Source organism: Anolis carolinensis, chromosome 4 (assembly GCF_035594765.1).
Source record: "Anolis carolinensis isolate JA03-04 chromosome 4, rAnoCar3.1.pri, whole genome shotgun sequence".
Lineage (NCBI taxonomy): Eukaryota > Metazoa > Chordata > Lepidosauria > Squamata > Dactyloidae > Anolis > Anolis carolinensis.
Window position 1 is genome coordinate 245875358 of NC_085844.1, and position 17780 is coordinate 245893137.

Genomic DNA, 17780 nt, shown 5'->3' on the forward strand with positions numbered 1-17780 from the left:
AATTGTTGTTTTGTAGATTTTTTTATATGAATTGTTGTTTTTACATTGTTTTTAGGCATTGAATTTTTGGCTATTTATTGTAAGCCGCTTTGAGTCCCCTCGGGGAGAAAGGCAGGGTAAAAGTGATGTAAATAAATAAATAAAATGTTAGAAAATCACTAAAACTACGTAAAAATAATATAAAAACATTTAGAAAGCAAAGGCAAGTTCTAAAAGAATAAAACAATCCATAGAAAGCCCTCCTGCTTACATATTCAAAGCCTGCTTGAATAGGAATGTCTTCATCTTCTGGCAAAAGGAAAAGCAGAGAGGGGACTAGACTCAAAACACACACATGTTTTTCTTCTTTTTTTTGATTCAGGAAGTGGGAACACTGTAGCCATCGACCTGATTGTCCAGCACGTCCACAGCCAGCTGGAGGAGGTAAGGGCCACTTTTGCAATGCATGTGAACTATGCATTTGGGGTGGGGTGGCTTTTGGTTTGTAAGTACTAGGGATACCCAACCTGTGAATGCAATGTTGCAATTTTTTAACCTAGAGAACTAAAACATTTAGCAAAGGCCCTTGGGCAGCTGGAGGGAGGCTAAAGGAGGCTGCGCGATATCCCAAATCCCCTTGCAAACTAACCGCATGGGCCCCTTTTGTCATCACCACATTTAGTTGTCAGTTTGGGTTGGTACTTTCAACTGTTTGCTTCTCTGACCTTTTCCTCAACACTCAGTTCTGCTGCCACCCAACTCTTGAGTATTAGATACAGAGCTCCAAAAAGTTTCCTTTTGGGACTGCAGCTTTCACGGTTCTTTGATACTGTGTGCAATCCAAAAAGGTAACTTTTCAGAGCTCTGATGGGATGCAATATGTCATTGGCTCCCAAATTACCCAGAAAGTCCCCAAACCTGTCCCCGCAATCATCCAAGAGACTTGTACCATCCCAAATATCTCCACTTTGCTCATTATGTCTCGGAATAGTGATAGAAGTGATGCCACATTACTTCCCCGCTGCCCTTTTGAGAGCGTCTGCAGAGGAAAATGGAGATAACTGGCACCAAAGGGGCCGGGCTGTGGCGCAGGCTGGTAAGCAGCTGCTGCAATAAATTACTCTGATCATGAAGTCATGAGTTCGAGGCCAGCCCATGGCGGGGTGAGCACCCGTCAATTAAAAATAAAATATAGCCCCTGCTCGTTGCTGACCTAGCAACCCAAAAGATAGTTGCATCTATCAAGTAGGAAATAAGGTACCACTTATAAAAGTGGGGAGGCAAGTTTAACTAATTTACAATGTTAGAATGAGGAAGTGAGGAAGTGCCATCAGAGTGGATGATGAAGCAGCTGCTCCCCCCTGTGGCCAGAATCGAACATCCCCTCAGGAGAAGGTTAAATTGCCTCTGCGTCTGTCTGTCTCTGTCTCGGTTCGATGTGTTTATGGGCATTGAATGTTTGCCCTATGTGTGTATAATGTGATCCGCCCTGAGTCCCCTTCGGGGTGAGAAGGGCGGAATATAAATACTGTAAATAAATAAATATTCACATCTGACCCTATACAGTTGCACGCCTCTATTATAAAACTTCATAACTTCATGCTGCCTTTTCCACCTCACCTCCCATTAATGCTTGTGCATTCTTATGCAAAATTAATGGGTAGATTCATTGAAAGACATCTGCAATGTGGAATTAATCTAGCTTGACACCACTTTAACTGCTATAGCTAAATGTGATGGCATCCTGGGACTTGTAGTTTGATGGGGTACCAACAACCTTTGATGCAGCTCCCATGATTTTTGTTACAAGTGGTATCAAACTGCAGTAATCTTGTAGTGTAGATGCATCCTTAGAGTCATAGATTTGAGAGCTAGGAGAGACCTCATGGGATATAAAGTTTAAAAACTTTTTATTTTTCCGTGATCATCATGGCTACCCCTGAAACATTTCCCAAATCTTATATATGGACTCATTTATGATAATTTGCCCTCCATATTTGCTGAGGTTAATGCCACAGAACCCTCATGTGAATGAAGAAATCCCTAGGAATATTTGGGTCATCTAGCATGACTTCATGACTTCATGGTCTACTTCCATTTGCCATTGAACTGCATTGGGGGACCTGGAGATTTCTAGAGAGAGCATTGTAATCAAAATTGCAAATAATTAAATTTCCCAAAATGTCAAATCCACAAATGCTGAGTGCTAACTATGTCAAGACGGGATTTATAGTTTTCTCCAATCACACCCACCCTGGATATGCTGCACAATAGACTGAATGTCTGAAAGGCAAGCTGAAAAAACGGACTCATACACAACAGAGTGCTTATCAGTTGTCAGCAGATTTTAACTGAACCATGTGACGTTGTTCACTGTTTAGGAAAACTCCCTGAGTCAGTTTTCATCCAAACTCACAGGAGGCTTTTAATCTTGACTCGTTGCTCTATGTACAAAATATACACAGACATAGATCAAGATCCCCTCTATCAGTCACTGGCCTATAAAGTGATATACTCACAGTGTAGGTAAAACAGATATCAGCAATGGTTCTGCAAGAGAATTCAGCAAGGATAAATGGCAAGAGAAAATACGTGCTTTCTGCTCTCTTTTATATTTATTTATTTGCAGTATTTATATTCTGCCCTTCTCACCTCGAAGGGGATTCAGGGTGGATCACAATGCACACATACACGGCAAGCATTCATTGCTGGTTTTAGACATACAAGACAGACAGACAGATAGAGGTATTTTGGCATTTTCCAACATCAGTATCTGGAAGTTATGCTCAATTCCTGCCATAGGGAATGCTGTTGTTCCATACACTATGACGACGAGCCCTTTTGGTCGCAGAATTTTCCCTCCTTGCCAGCATTTTTTATGATGTTGTAAAATATCTCCCCACTTTAAGTGGTGCCTAATTTCTTTACTCACCGCTCATCTGTTTTTGAACTGCTTAGGTTGACAGTAAGCTAGGCTAATGGTCGGGCGCTCAGTCTGACCCACCCCAAAGGGGACTCAGGGTTGATCACAATGCACACATACATGGAAAACATTCAATGCTGTTTTTAGACATACAAGACAGGCAGACAGGCAGATAGAGGTATTTCTGCGTTTTCCAACATTGGCGTCTGGAGGTTATGCACGATTCCAGCCATATGGGGGTACTGTTGTTCCATACACTATGACGACGAGCCCTTTTGATCGCAGAATTTTCCCTCCTTGCCGGCATTTTTTATGATGTTGTAAAATATCTCCCCACTTTAAGTGGTGCCTAATTTCTTTACTCACAGCTCATCTGTTTTCAAACTGCTTAGGTTGACAGTAAGCTAGGCTAACGGTTGGGTGCTCAGTCCGACTCGGGCATCAAACTTGCCAATCTTCTGGTCGGCAGTGATCTATTGCTGCTGCCGATTAACCAGCCCAACCCTTTATACTCTCCCTTGCTTGTCACCAGCCAGGGACAAAAGTGAGTGATGAAACCCTCGTCATGAATGTCACATGGTTATGACCCGGCCTTTTCAGCATATCCCCTAAGTTACATACATATCACCACCCACTTAATCATTCAGCTGGTGTGTGATCTCATATCCATTAGAACTGTATTTTCCACCAGTTTTACACAATAGGGTTACAGCCAATTGTCAGGACCCAGGCTGCAGAGCACCAATAACCATGCGCAGAGACCAGAATCTATCTAATATCTTTATTAAAGGAATATATAAAGTCAATAAAAACAAGTGAAGAATATAGTTCAGAAGTAGACCTTTCAGGAAAGGTCAAATATAGTCCAAGAAAACAATGCCCAATATGTGATATTAGAGTCCAAAGTTATAATCCAATAACCGAAACACACACTTTGCCAAGCAAAGTGTGGGGAAATGACAGGGTCCTTTAATCCAATGGAGCTTGACAACAAGGCTGGAAGCAAACTAGATTCTTGGCAACAAGGCTTGATACGTGGCAACAAGAGGCAAGAAACAAGGACAAGGTCCGTGGCGAGGTCCGTGGAAACAAGGAAAGCTGGATGCAAGAACGAGGTCCGTGAAACAAGGCTTGGAACTTGGTCCTGGAGGCAAGGGACTGGAGTAGCGTAGTCCACACACAATCTCACTCCACAAGGTGACGAATTGACTCCGCAAGGATTTCTTTGCGGGTAAACACCTATATAGGATCTTGTTTTCCCGCCAAGGAACACTTTCCCTGGGAAACAAGAAACGAAACCCATACTGTGTCCAGATGCATGACTCCTTAAGATTTCCCAAGGGAAACAGGCTTAATCAGCTAATTGTCTGGCAGCAATCCTGGCGCTTCTGCGAATCGCCTCCCTAGCGCCTCTATCTCGATTATAATAATCCCGGCGAGAAAATGGGGGAGATTTCTGCTCAAGGCTTGTTTGGCTGACTTCTTGTGGGCAAACATCTTGCAGGTGCAAGGGCTCCAATTCTGGCTGAAACGGTGGGAAACCCAAGTTTTCCTCTTCATCTGCCACAATAGTACTAGGAACGGGACTACATGGCCCATGAGTCATCACACCAATGCATTCCTGTCTAAAAATGCATTATCTGTCTAACAAACTGGTATTGAGTTCTGGATCTGTTGGGATTTGGAGGATAGTTTTGTATGCATAGCTGCAGCTACTTTGCAACGCTACCTCCTGCCCTGAGCAAAAGTGAGAAAAATCCCACCCCATCCCCTAAATACTAAGCTGCTAACTACTCCCAGTGCTGTGAATAAGGGGATTGTACTCCTGTTCCATGTTTTGTTGTTGATTTCCCCTTTTGCCTCTTAATGCTGCGTCGGTGTTGCCCTGTTCTAATACCGGTTGCACGGTGCCCTTTGTTTCGTTGCTGCAGCGCGAACTCAGCGTCAGGTAAGGATCCCTCACTCTTTCTGTTCCTAACTCGACCTTCTTTAGGTTATTTTGCAAAAACCAAGGCATTTTAAGAACTGGGAGTGTACAAACCATTTTTTCCTATCTCCTTTTTAAATATATATGGATAAATGAGATTCTAAAAATCCAATCTAGTTTGGTCTTGATGTGATTCGGTCATCCTGTGAAAGGGAAATTCAGAATGGGAAATCACACAGAGCTGTCTCTTTAATTGCAATCTCTGCACAGACTCCACATCATAGTTAGAAGTGACCCCATGGCCATCTAGTCCAACCCACTTCTGCTCGGCAGGAAGACACAATCAAAGCATTACCAATAGATGACCATTCAGCCTCTGCTTAGAAACTTTCAGAGAAGGAGACTCCACCACATTCCCAGGAAATCTATTCCACTGCCCAAGAGCTCTAACCATCAGGAAATTCTTCCTAATGTTTAGGTGGAATCTCTTTTCCTGCAATTTGAATCGATTGCTCCATTGTGTACTAGTTCCCAGAGCAGCAGAAGCCAAGCATGCCCCGTTCTCAAAACGACTTCCTTTCAGATATTGAAACATGGTTCTCATGACCCTTTCTCTCAGCCTTCTCTTCTCCAAGCTAAACAATACCCATGTCCCTCTACCAGTCCTCATAGGGCTTGGCTTACAAACTTTTGATCATGGTGGGACTTATTCCAAGGAAACAAGAACACATTTCCACTGTCAAGCCCCTACAGCAATATTGACACCTTGACACATAAATAGGATCAATTAATAATCTCAGGCCCCTTCTACACTTCCATATAATCCATATTACCATGTTTCCCTGAAAATAAGACAGTGCCTTATTTTAATTTTTGCTCCCAAAGATGCACTAGGTCTTATTTTCAGGGGATGTCTTATTTTTCCATGAAGAAAAATTCACATTTATTATTGAACAAAAAAGGAACATTTTATATATACTGTACAGTAGTTGTCATCACAAACCAGCATAACTAGACAAACTGTGAATCCTATCAAGAATTTCTTGTTACTACCATTATTTCCATGTACAACACTCTATGGTACGTACATTTACCGATCCTGCATGCTCTGGTGTTCTCTTCGGCGGGCATACTTCCAAACAAAAACTTTGCTAGGTCTTACTTTCAGGGGAGGCCTTATATTTAGCAATTCAGCAAAACCTCTACTAGGTCTTATTTTCTGGGGATGTCTTATTTTCGGGGAAACAGGGTATCAAATCAGATAATAATAATATATAATCAAACTTTATTTATATTCCACCCTATCTCCCCAGAGGGACTCAGGGCAGATTCCAAACATAAAAGGCAAACATTTAATGCCTGAACACAATAATGATACACCCATAATAACAAAAATTGACGACCCAACATATAAAAACAAATTATGATTTAACAATTAAATTTAAATAAAAAAGCAACCTGTTATATCAGACATAAAACAAAACATCAGACATCGAACAGAAGCGTTAATTTCCCAGTTCCTTGGGTGCAAATAGATTGATCATTGCTGAAGATGTCTATTGAGCTGGTGGGGCAAACAGGGCACAGATACGGATGATAGCTATTAATCAGAGGTATAATTGTAGTATCACCATCTACTCCTCTGCCTCTTTGTAAGCCAGTGAATAAAGGTATGTCTTCGTCTGTTTCTTGAAGGCAGGGAAGGAGGGGCCATCTTCAACCCCTTAGCTCAATAAACATCTTGAGCAATGATCAATCTGTTTGTCCCCAAGGAACTGGGAAATTGACACTTGTCCAGGGTGGGAGAAAGAACTCTTGTCTGTTAGAGGCAAGTGTGAATGTTGTAATTGGTCAGATTGATTAGCCTCTCAACAAAGGATTCCCCCAGACAGGAAAGCAGCCAGACCTTGAAGCTGAATCATAGAATCATAGAATCATAGAAATGGTTTTCAGTGCTAATCAAGGTGACCAATTGCAGCATTCACACTTGCCTCAAACAGACAAGAATTCTTTCTCCCATCCTGGACATTATTCCACAGATATATAAACCCCACTTGCCTAGTTTCCAACAGACCTCACAACCTCTGAGGATGCCTGCCATAGATGTGGATGAAATGTCAGGAGAGAATGCTTCTGCGTCTATTGAGCTGGTGAGAAAACTCACAGCAACCCAGTGATTCTGGCCATGAAAGCCTTCCACAACAAATAGTGGATATATCTGCTAATTTAGGGGTACGGGAGAGTTCCTGTTCCAATAAGGCCTTAAAAACTCTTGAAAGAAGGGCTTGAAAGCTTCTAATGACTGAGAACCAATTAAAGGAAACAGAGTTTTGGCTTTATTCCCTCTTTTATGTTGAAAGAAATAAAACATTTGGAAGACAGGGTCTAGAAATAGATTCCTGCCGGCTAGATCTAAGTTGCCACGCCTTTTGCCCATTCCGGCATGCCTTGATGATTTCAATGTCATCCTTGGAATAATAGTTCCAAACGTCAAATTCACGGCCTCCATTCTCCATGCACGGCCCCTTCTCCACCCCCAATATTGAAATGCCTTGGCCAGCATTTGCTGCTTCGCTTTCCTTCCTTTGCTGCACCTCTCCGTCTCGTCTGTCTTCGCTTTCTCTCGTCTGCTTCCTGTTTGATTTTCAATGAAACAAGAGCCGGTGACATTTCGACATAGGCTTTTTCAAAAAAAGCGTTCTCAAGGCAGCCACTTTTCTTTCTTTCTTTCTTTCTTGACATTTTCTGAAACCTTTCTTCTCAATGAGGAAGGCTGCAGAAGAGAGGCAAAAAAATGCGAGACTTTTCAAAAACGAAAGAAAGAAAGAAAGAAGAAAGGGAAAACGGAAAATAAAACCCAGAAGCTCACACCTTCGAAGCTGCTTATCAGAATTTTCCACTACCGGTCAAAGACAGTAAAATAGGGGTGATTGGAAACTTTTGAGACCTGCGGTTGAAGTGGGGAGAAGAAGGGGGGAAGATCAGAGAGGCAAAGCCCTCTTGGCCACAGCTGCGAAATTTGGTTATTTTAGTTTTAAATGCCTTACGTTTGTTGTCTCCACTTCACTGTCTGCCATTCTGATTGAACTGTTTGGCCCTTCCACATTGGACAGTTGTAGTGTGATGACAGCACTTTCATTGCCATGGTGACATCCTATGAAGTTGAAGAGTATTTAGAAATCTCAGCTAGAGAAATCTAGTACTGGTCCAAATTGCAAATCTCATGATTTCATATGATGTGGCCATGGACATTAAATAGGAAATGCGGTGCTATCACTGTTGTTTAACTTCAGCTGCATCTACACTGTGGAATTAATGCAGTTTTGACACCGCATTAACTGCCGTAACTCAATGCTGTGGAATCATGGGATCTGTAGTGCGGCAAGGCACCACTACTACCAACATCAACAACAACACTTTATTTATATTCTGCCCTTCTCCCCGAGCAGATTACAGTGTAAATAGTACAGGCAAACATTCAATGCCTTGTTACAATACAATGAGAAACACATACACAGGCAAAGGCAAAGGCTTCTCCTTTCATTTCTGGCTCTGGAGGAGGTACTCTTCTCCATTTCCAAGCCGAGGAGCCTGCTTTGTCACCTCCTGGTCATGTGACTGGCATGACTGCTTGGAGCATCTTTATGCCTTTCCTGCCAAAGCGGTTCCTATTTATCTACTCACATTTGCATGTTTTCAAACTTCTAGGTTGGCAGGAGCTAGGGCTAAAGAGCGGGAGCTCACCCCGTCCTGCGGATTCAAACTGCCAACCTTCAGGTCAGCAGCACAAGGATTTAACCCATTGTGCCATTCAATGCCTTGTTACAATTCAATAAGACACATACACAGACCAAGGCAAAGGCTTCTCCTTTAATTGCCGGCTTTATTTATTTACAGCATTTATATTCCACCCTTCTCACCTCGAAGGGGACTCAGGGCAGATCACATTGCACACATAAAAGCAAACATTCAATGCCATGACATAGAACAGAGACAGAGACAAGACGTAGGCACCGGGCTGGCCTCGAACTCATGACCTCTTGGTCATGAGTTGATTTGTTGCAGCTGGCTTGCTTTCCAGCCTGCGCCACAGCCCGGCTTTGGAGGCATTGCTCATCTCTAGCTCCGGAGGAGATACTCTTCTCCATTTCCAAGCATAGGAGCCTGCGTTGTCACATCCTGGTTGTGTGACTGGCATGACTGCTTGGAGCATCTTTATGCCTTTCCTGCCAAAGCGGTTCCTATTTATCTACTCACATTTGCATGTTTTCAAACTGCTAGGTTGGCAGGAGCTAGGGCTAAAGAGCGGGAGCTCACCCCATCCCGCGGACTCAAACTGCCAACCTTCAGGTCAGCAGTTCAGCAGAACAAGGTTTTAACCCATTGCACCACCGTGCAGTGGGTTAAACTAACTTCTCAACCAACTCTCTTTGGTTGAGAACGCTAAGAACCATGCAAAACTATAACTCACATCGTTCCTCCTAGAGTTCTGTAGGGTGTAGCCAAGGCTACTAAAAAGTGGATTCGTTGCACCATAATTGCGTAGTATGGAAGGGCCCTTTAATAAATGACCTTTGAAAGCCATATTGTGCATCTACACTGCAGACTTAATGCAGCTTGGCATCATTTTTACTTCCATGGCTCAATGCTATGGGATCACAGGAATCATAGTTTTACAACCTTTACTTTGCCAAAGAGTGCCAGTGCCTCACCAAACTACAATTTCCAGGATTCTGTAGCAGTAGATTAAGCATGGGCAAACTTGTGCCCTTCGGGTGTTTTGGACTTCAACTCCCACAATTCCTAACAGCCGGTAGGCTGTTAGGAATTGTGGGAGTTGAAGTCCAAAACACCCGGAGGGCCCAAGTTTGCCCATGCCTGTGCTAGATGGTACCAAGGTCTTGTCGAAGGTTGCAAAATAGGAATGAATCCTCCATCTTTCTGTTGTTTGAATAATACCTCCCATTTTCTTTTTATGTAAACAAATCTCTCCTACTCCTCTCCTTCCTGGCACATCCACGAACATCCCTGGCCCATCGACAAACAGAGGAAACTACGCTGGGATATGTGAGGAACTCAGTTGCACACCCATGTTTTATTTTCTGGCTTGGGTTTACGTACTAAATTGTTTGAGCTTTGCATGCTCAGGGCTCTGTGGTGTGGATTAGCATGCCATCTTTAACACAGATGTATCAGCGGCGCATAGGTAATTATGACCCCAGGTTCTGCGATTGGGATGTGAGGCCTGGCATGTGTGCATACCAGCTTCATAGCGGCTTTTGAGTCCTAGTACAAGGGTTGAATGAAAAGTAATGCCTCCACCTTCATAACTCCTCAACAGATGGCAATACTGGTATTCGGCAGGTACTGGATTGTTCAGTAGACTCTCCTCTACAGTTCCATTTGGCGGGAAGCCTTAGCATTGAATGGTTGTGCTGTTAAAATGAGAAGTATGGAACCCTGCGCAGACGGTCGGTCAATGCGACTTAAGCAACGTGCAGTCATTGAATTCTTGACAGCAGAAAGTGTCATCCCAAAGGAGAAAGGTGTCACCTTCATTCTCATAACACAAGAGGAGTTCCTGGCAAATTTCAAGTCTGTGCGCTTTCGTTTCAGGCGTCTGCATCCTGGGTACCCATCGTGCACAAATCTTCCGATAACAAAGCAATAATGTGACCCACACATTCTTGTGAAATGCCAATTATGCTTGAAATTTCTCGCTGAGTGATACAACGACTCTCCTGAATCAATCTGTCAACCTTTTGCTTGTGAAACCCGGTGGTTGCTGTCACAGGACGTCCAACTCTTCGTTTGTCACGCAAGTCAGATGTTCCCACCTCAACATCTTTAAACTTACTCGCCCAACGACGCACAGTACTTACCGTGTTTCCCCGAAAATAAGACAGTGTCTTATATTAATTTTTGCTCCCAAAGATGCGGTAGGTTTTATTTTCAGGGGATGTCTTATTTTTCCATGAAGAAGAATTCAGATTTATTGTTGAACAAAAAATATGAACATTTATTATATACTGTACAGTAGTTGTCATCACAAACCAACATAACCAGACAAACTGTGAATCCTATCAAGAATTTCTTGTTACTACCAATATTTCCATGTACAACACTTTATGGTACGTACATTTACCAATGCTGAATGCTCTGGTGTTCTGTTTGGTGGGCATACTTCCAAACAAAAACTTTGTTAGGTCTTATTTTCGGGGGAGGCCTTATATTTAGCAATTCAGCAAAACCTCTACTAGGTCTTATTTTCTGGGGATATCTTATTTTAGGGGAAACAGGGTACATCAACACAATCACCATAAACAGCGTGCATTCTCTGACGAATCTCCTTTGGGGTGACACCTTCTGCTGTCAAGAATTCAGTGACCGCACGTTGCTTAAATCGCATTGACCAACCGTCTGCGCAGGGTTTCATACTTCGCACTTTAACAACACAACCGTTCAATGCTAAGGCTTCCTGCAAATGGAACTGTAGAGAAGAGTCTACTGAACAAGCCAGACCAGTACTGCCATCTGTTGAGGAGTTACGAAGGTGGAGGCATTACTTTTCATTCAACCCTCGTAAAAGGGTGCATCTACACTGCAGAATGAATGCTCTGGTGCAATGCTGTGGAATCCTGGGATTTGTAGTTTGATGATGCATCACCCCTCTTTGACAGAGAAGGCTAAAGACTTTGTAAAACTCCAACTCCTGGGATCCCATAGTATTGAACTAAGGCAGTTAAAGTGGTGTCAAACTGCATTCATTCTACAATGCTGATTCACATCAAGACTAATAATTCTATTAAGGCACAATGGTAAGAGCTTTTGTTGTCGCTTCTTTGGACTACATCTCCCAGAAGTCATAGCCAACATTTTAGTGTTCATCTAACCCAGTCATGGACAAACTTCGGCCCTCCCTCCAGGTGTTTTGGACTTCAACTCCCACAATTCCTAACAGCTGGTAGGCTGGAGAGTTGAAGTTCAAAACACCTGGATGGGAGGCCAAAGTTTGCCCATGCTTGATCTAAACTCCAGGCATAACATAATTGGCTGCGGGTTCTGGGATATACAGTCCAAGATCTGGCTGAGATTCTTTAGAAGACCTTCCAACATGTGGCTCTGACTCATCAGTCCCTTGCAACGCATTGTGTCTCTCCAGCAATTCTGCACCATCTTTTCCACTCCTGCTGCATCCTTCTTCCTTTTTGATTTGCCTGTTATCAGATGTTGCTTTTAAGCCTAGACTAGCAAATCTGCGCTTTGTAAAATCTTCTGAATTGCCCTCCACACTTTTAATCTTTCTTTTGTTCATCCTTAATTCCATTTAAGTATATGTGATTTGTGCATGCGTGTGTAAAAGAAAAAAGGAATTTGCATCAGATTGTTTCTCCATCTAAACCAACACACAGAGACCTGACACAATTCTAGCACTGCAATTAGATTTCAGACAAGTGGGTCCACAATCGAGCATCTTTTTCCTCCTCCAGTTTTCATTTCCACTAATTATTATTATTATTATTATTATTATTATTATTATTATTATTATTATTTATTAATCTCCAACAAATCTGCAGCACTTTACCTGTTATCTTGAGTTTACAACTTTTATAATGTACACTTTACTTAGTCTATTATCATAACCTCGCTGTTTTAATTCCATGTTTTATTAAGTGTGTTTTTAGTTCTATAGGTTAATGTTTAAAATTTTATAATCTGTGTATGTTTTTGTTTATTGATGTATTGTATACTGTTTTTGCTTTTATCTGATATTATCTGTAAGCCGCCCCGAGTCTCCTTCGGGGGAGATGGAGGCGGGGTATAAATAAACTATTATTATTATTATTATTATTATTATTATTATTATTATTATTATTATTATTATTACAGTATTACTATTATTACTATTATTACACTACATAATAACATTTGATAGAGTTTCTGTTCCTGGTTTGAAAGTCCTGTTTCCTCTTTAATTGTGTGGTACTTACTTTGAAAGAAGTTGTTATACTTCAGAAATAACATGTTTGTGGCTGCCATAAACTAGGTTGAATGGGTTGAGACTCAAGGAGATATTTATTGAAAGACTGGAACATAATGTGTTGCAGAATGTCCAGCAAAAACAATATTTTTTTGCAGTTTAATAAACTGTTATCGAAGCCTTTCATGGCCGGAATCGCTGGGTTGCTGTGAGTTTTCAAGGCTGTATGGCCATGTTCCAGAAGCATTTTCTCCTGACGTTTCACCCACATCCACAGCCAGGCTTTGAAGCGGAAAGGTCATTCAGTGCTAATCAAGGTGGCCAATTGCAACATTCTCATTTGCCTCAAACAGACAAAGCGTTCTTTCTCCCACCTTGAACATTATTCCACAGATATATAAACCTCACTTGCCTAGTTTCCAACAGACCTCACAACCTCTGAGGATGCCTGCCATAGATGTGGGCAAAACGTCAGGAGAAAATGCTTCTGGAACATGACCATACAGCCTGGAAAACTCACAGCAACCCAGTTTAATAAACTTTTTCCCCTGTTATTATGATAAAACAAACTAGGAAATTATTTATTATTTATTTATAGTATTTGTACCCTGTCCTTTTCACCCCGAAGAAACAAAAATAGTGTTGCGCAACGTTATTATTATTATTGTTGTCGTCTTGCTTTTGCTGTCTTCAAACAATACTAAAAATAATAAATTATGTATATTAAGCTTAAAATGTATAAACATTAAATAGAATTAAATATAGGACTCTTAGAATACATAGTCAAAACCAATAAAGCCATTAAGAAAAACCAAAAGAAAGCGTCCCCTTAAAGCCCTCATTTTTGTGACTCATTCCAAAACTTTGCAGGCATCCACTTTTCCAGGCATTTTTGCAGGATTTACGCCACCACCAATAGCCCTTCCTTTCTCGTTAACCCCGCCACATTCTTTTTACTTTGTGACTACAACTCCCAACTAAGAGTTTTCATTTCTCTAAGCTCTGCTAAATCACTTTCTTTTGGCTATCAATCAAATAATTTGGGGCCACTGGGTTGGGATGCACACCTCTATCCTAAGTTGAGGCCAATGGGAGATGGACTCCCAAGGGTTACTATAAATAGTGCAGAAGCAATAATATAATAATATACTTTATTTATAATCCACTTTAAATCCCCGAGGGGACTCAGAGCTGATTGCAGGTACATATTTGGCAAACATTCAATGCCGTTAAAAAGACAGATAGTACATAAACAGAGGCAAGGCTTCTCTTGTAACTAACTTAAGTAAAAGAACTGCACAAGTAGATTAACAACAGGAGGGAAATCACTTTCCCAATCTGTTTCTAAATTTTGTATCTTTTTCTAGCCTCCAACTGCCCAGCTAATGCCAAAAATTACTAAACAAGATCAAAAATACAAGTCCAGCAGTTCCTGATCTTTGGTCTTCCAGGTGCTTTGAACAGAACATCAACTCCCAAATTCCCAGCAATTGGTTGATCTGGCTGAGGCTTCTGAGAGTTGAAGTCCCAAACATCTGGAGGACGTAAGGGTGGCAACCACTAAGTAGACTCTTACTCTTTACTGAGCTGTTGTTCATGTTCGGGTTAGTGCCCAAGTTATAAACATTTGATTTACAATCATAGAATAGTAGAGTTGGAAGAGACCTCATGGGCCATCCAGTCCAACCCCCTGCCAAGAACGGGGAAAATCGCATTCAAAGTACCCCAAACAGATGGCCATCCAGCCTCTGCTTAAAAGCCTCCAAAGAAGGCGCCTCCATAACATTCCGGGGCAGAGAGTTCCACTGCTAAACAGCTCTCACAGTTGAAAGTTCTTCCTAATGTTCAGGTGGAATATCCAGAGTAAAGAATGGAGGTGAAACAACAGAAAGTGAGGGAAATCTAGCTATCAGAAGGGAAATTCACTCCTGAAAGAGTTATCATGGGGAAAAGCTATCTCCAGTGAAGCTTTATTATCAATCCTTGCTTCCACAACAAGGCAAATTTTAAAAATCTCATTATCACAGGGACAGAAAGGGAGGTGAAATCTTCTGAAGATGGGCACAGACAGCAAAACTAACTCCACAGGGTTGTTCGCCCTTCCCTATGCTATCCAAATCATATATGCATGTGTATATGTATATGTATATATTTGGTTGGAGATACAGTTAAAAATCTACCTGTTCCAATTTACAAACAAATTCATCTTAAGAACAAACCTACAGAATCTATCTTGTTTGTATCCTGGAGATTGCCTGTACATATACTAGATTTATTGGTGGCTGGAGAACCTCTGAAGACCCAAGCTCAAATCCTTGCTCAGCCATGGAAACTCACTGGGGCCCCATCTACACTGCCACATACTCCAGTTTCTGAATCTAGATTATCTACTTTGAATAGGATTATACGGCAGTGTAGACTCATACAATCTAGTTCAAAGCTCTGATAATCTGGATTATATGGTACTGTAGATCCAGCCTGAAGCCCCTCCTACACTGCCATATAATCCAGATTATTTATTTATTTATTTTATTTACTGTATTTATATACCACTTTTCTCACCCTGGGAGGACTCAAAGTGGTTTACAATATAATAAAGCAAAAATCAATGCCAAACATACGCTAAATCATATATCTAAGCAATAAACATATAATAATGCATTATAATAATAAAAACCATAAGGTAAAGGTAAAGGTTTCCCCTGACGTTAAGTCCAGTCATGTCTGAATCTGGGGGTTGGTGCTCATCTCCATTTCTAAGCCAAAGAGCCAGCGTTGTCCGTAGACACCTCCAAGGTCATGTGGCCAGCATGACTGCATGGAGCGCCGTTACCTTCCCGCTGGAGCAATACCTATTTATCTACTCACATTTGCATGTTTTCGAACTGCTAGGTTGGCAGGAGCTGGAGCTAACAGCAGGCGCTCAAGCCGCTCCCAGGATTTGAACCTGGGACCTTTCAGTCTGCAAGTTCAGCAGCTCAGCGCTTTAACACACTTCGCCAGTGGGGCTCCAATAAAAACCATAAAACCATAAAATACAGACAAAATTCAGACATTAAAACATAGAATTAAAACACCTAATATAAACATTAAAATCACATGATCCAAAATCATAGACTGGCACTGTTAACATTGTCAATTGCACATACTCCCTATTTCTTTCTTTCACTGCATTACTTTACTGAATAAAAGCTTGATCCCATAACCATGTCTTTGTTTTCTTTCTGAAGGCCAGGAAGGGCGCTGATCTAATCTCACTGGGGAGAGATTATATGCCTATATATATCTCTATCTATATAATACAGAGAATATAATATAATATCGTTTGCCTCAGCAACTCCCAGGATTCCATCACTTGGAGCCACAGCTGATATTAACTGTATTAATTCTAGAGGGTAAATGTCAAGAAATCCCTTCTTGATCCTAAACAGAGTCAAGATCCTAAGTGTAAGGAATTATTTAACAGCAAACACCACACTGCATGCTAATGAAGCCTTGGCACCTGTTGTTTTCAAAAGGAAAGCTCCCAAAATATTAGCTAGAAAAACACGCTGATCTCTATTGGCACTGCCCCTGGGGCTCACAAGGTCTGTGTGGTTTGTTCAGATGAGAAAAACAATGGGGATCTCGGGGTGGATTTATTTTCTTTGAGTGCAGCAAGAAAAAGCGCTTAACCAATGTGCATTTAACCTCCCTTTACTCCTCCCTTGGTTCTCCAGGGCAGCCCTGGCCTCTGCCCACCAATGCCACCCTCTCCCCAAGACCCTCAGTGTGCTGAAGAACACCCCACAAGTCAGAGGAATGCACACCATCATCCGGTGAGTTTACATTTCCTTTCCTTTTCTTCGTCTCGGAGGTTTCGTTTTGGGGAAAAAAACAAGATTGCAAAAACATGTTGAAATCTAGCATGCCATCACCTCTCCATATTGTCTGGGGCTACAGGCCCAGGACCTCCTCAAAAGTAGGAAAACCACAAATTTAAAAAAATGCTTTAAAATACCTCTTTAGGAATCTGCAAGTCCTCCAGTGTCACTTTATGAAAGTTGAGTGGAAGTTTGCCATGGAGCTGCACTGGAGGACGTATGGATTCCTAAAGAGACTGCATTATTCAAAACCACAAATAATCAAATCTGCAAAAATTCAATACGCAAATGTGGAAGGCTGACTGTATTTTTGGAAGAATTTGCCTAAAGTCTTTTTTCTTGGTGCAATTGATACAGTAGAGTCTTACTTATCCAACATAAACGGGCTGGCAGAACGTTGGATAAGTGAATATGTTGGATAATAAGGAGAGATTAAGGAAAAGCCTATTAAGCATCAAATTAAGTTATGATTTTACAAATTAAGCACCAAAACATCATGTTATACAACAAATGTAACAGAAAAAGTAGTTCAATACACAGTAATGTTATGTTGTAATTACTGTATTTACAAATTTAGCACCAAAATATCACGATGTATTGAAAACATTGACTACAAAAATGTGTTGGATAATCCAGAACGTTGGATAAGTGAGATGCTACTGTATTTGGTTCCGGGCTGTCTGACAGAGATGGTGTTCTCCTCTATGAATCTACACAGACTTTGAGATCTTCAAAGGATGATCTTCTCTTGCTCTTGTCATCCCTATGCTTTCTTTATGGTTGCTAAAAAACACCATTCCTATGGAGATTAAATGTTACCCTTATAGTCCAGTGGTTTCCAACCTTTTTTTGATCAGGGACTACTTTGATCAGGTATCACTTTGACAAGGGACCACTCTCTAACATTAGTACCAAAAGGGTTACAAATCAGTTTTTGGTCAACTTTAGATTTGGTTTGGTTATTTGAGGTGCTGATTCAGAAAATTGCATTGGATAGACCACATCGGTTCTAGTTTCTGATACAGAACATATGCCATCTGCTCGCCCACGGAAAACCATATTTAATATTCTAGAGCTGTTGTGATCTATCCAATGCAATTTTCTGAA

At 41.4% G+C, this 17780-nt stretch overlaps 1 protein-coding gene across 4 annotated transcripts in view; it reads left to right on the top strand.

Annotated features, from left to right (window-relative positions):
• The window catches only part of uckl1 (uridine-cytidine kinase 1 like 1), a 68301-nt gene that overhangs the window by 38907 nt on the left and 11614 nt on the right, over positions 1-17780 (top strand). For 3 of the 4 annotated variants that reach the window (XM_062979074.1, XM_062979076.1, XM_062979072.1), the window contains exons 7-9: positions 362-423; positions 9877-9896; positions 16530-16628. In XM_062979074.1, coding sequence (XP_062835144.1) covers positions 362-423; positions 9877-9896; positions 16530-16628 — 181 coding nt within the window. Of the gene's footprint in view, positions 1-361; positions 424-4833; positions 4851-9876; positions 9897-16529; positions 16629-17780 lie in introns of all 4 variants that reach the window. The other variant, XM_062979073.1, reaches the window with a different exon arrangement.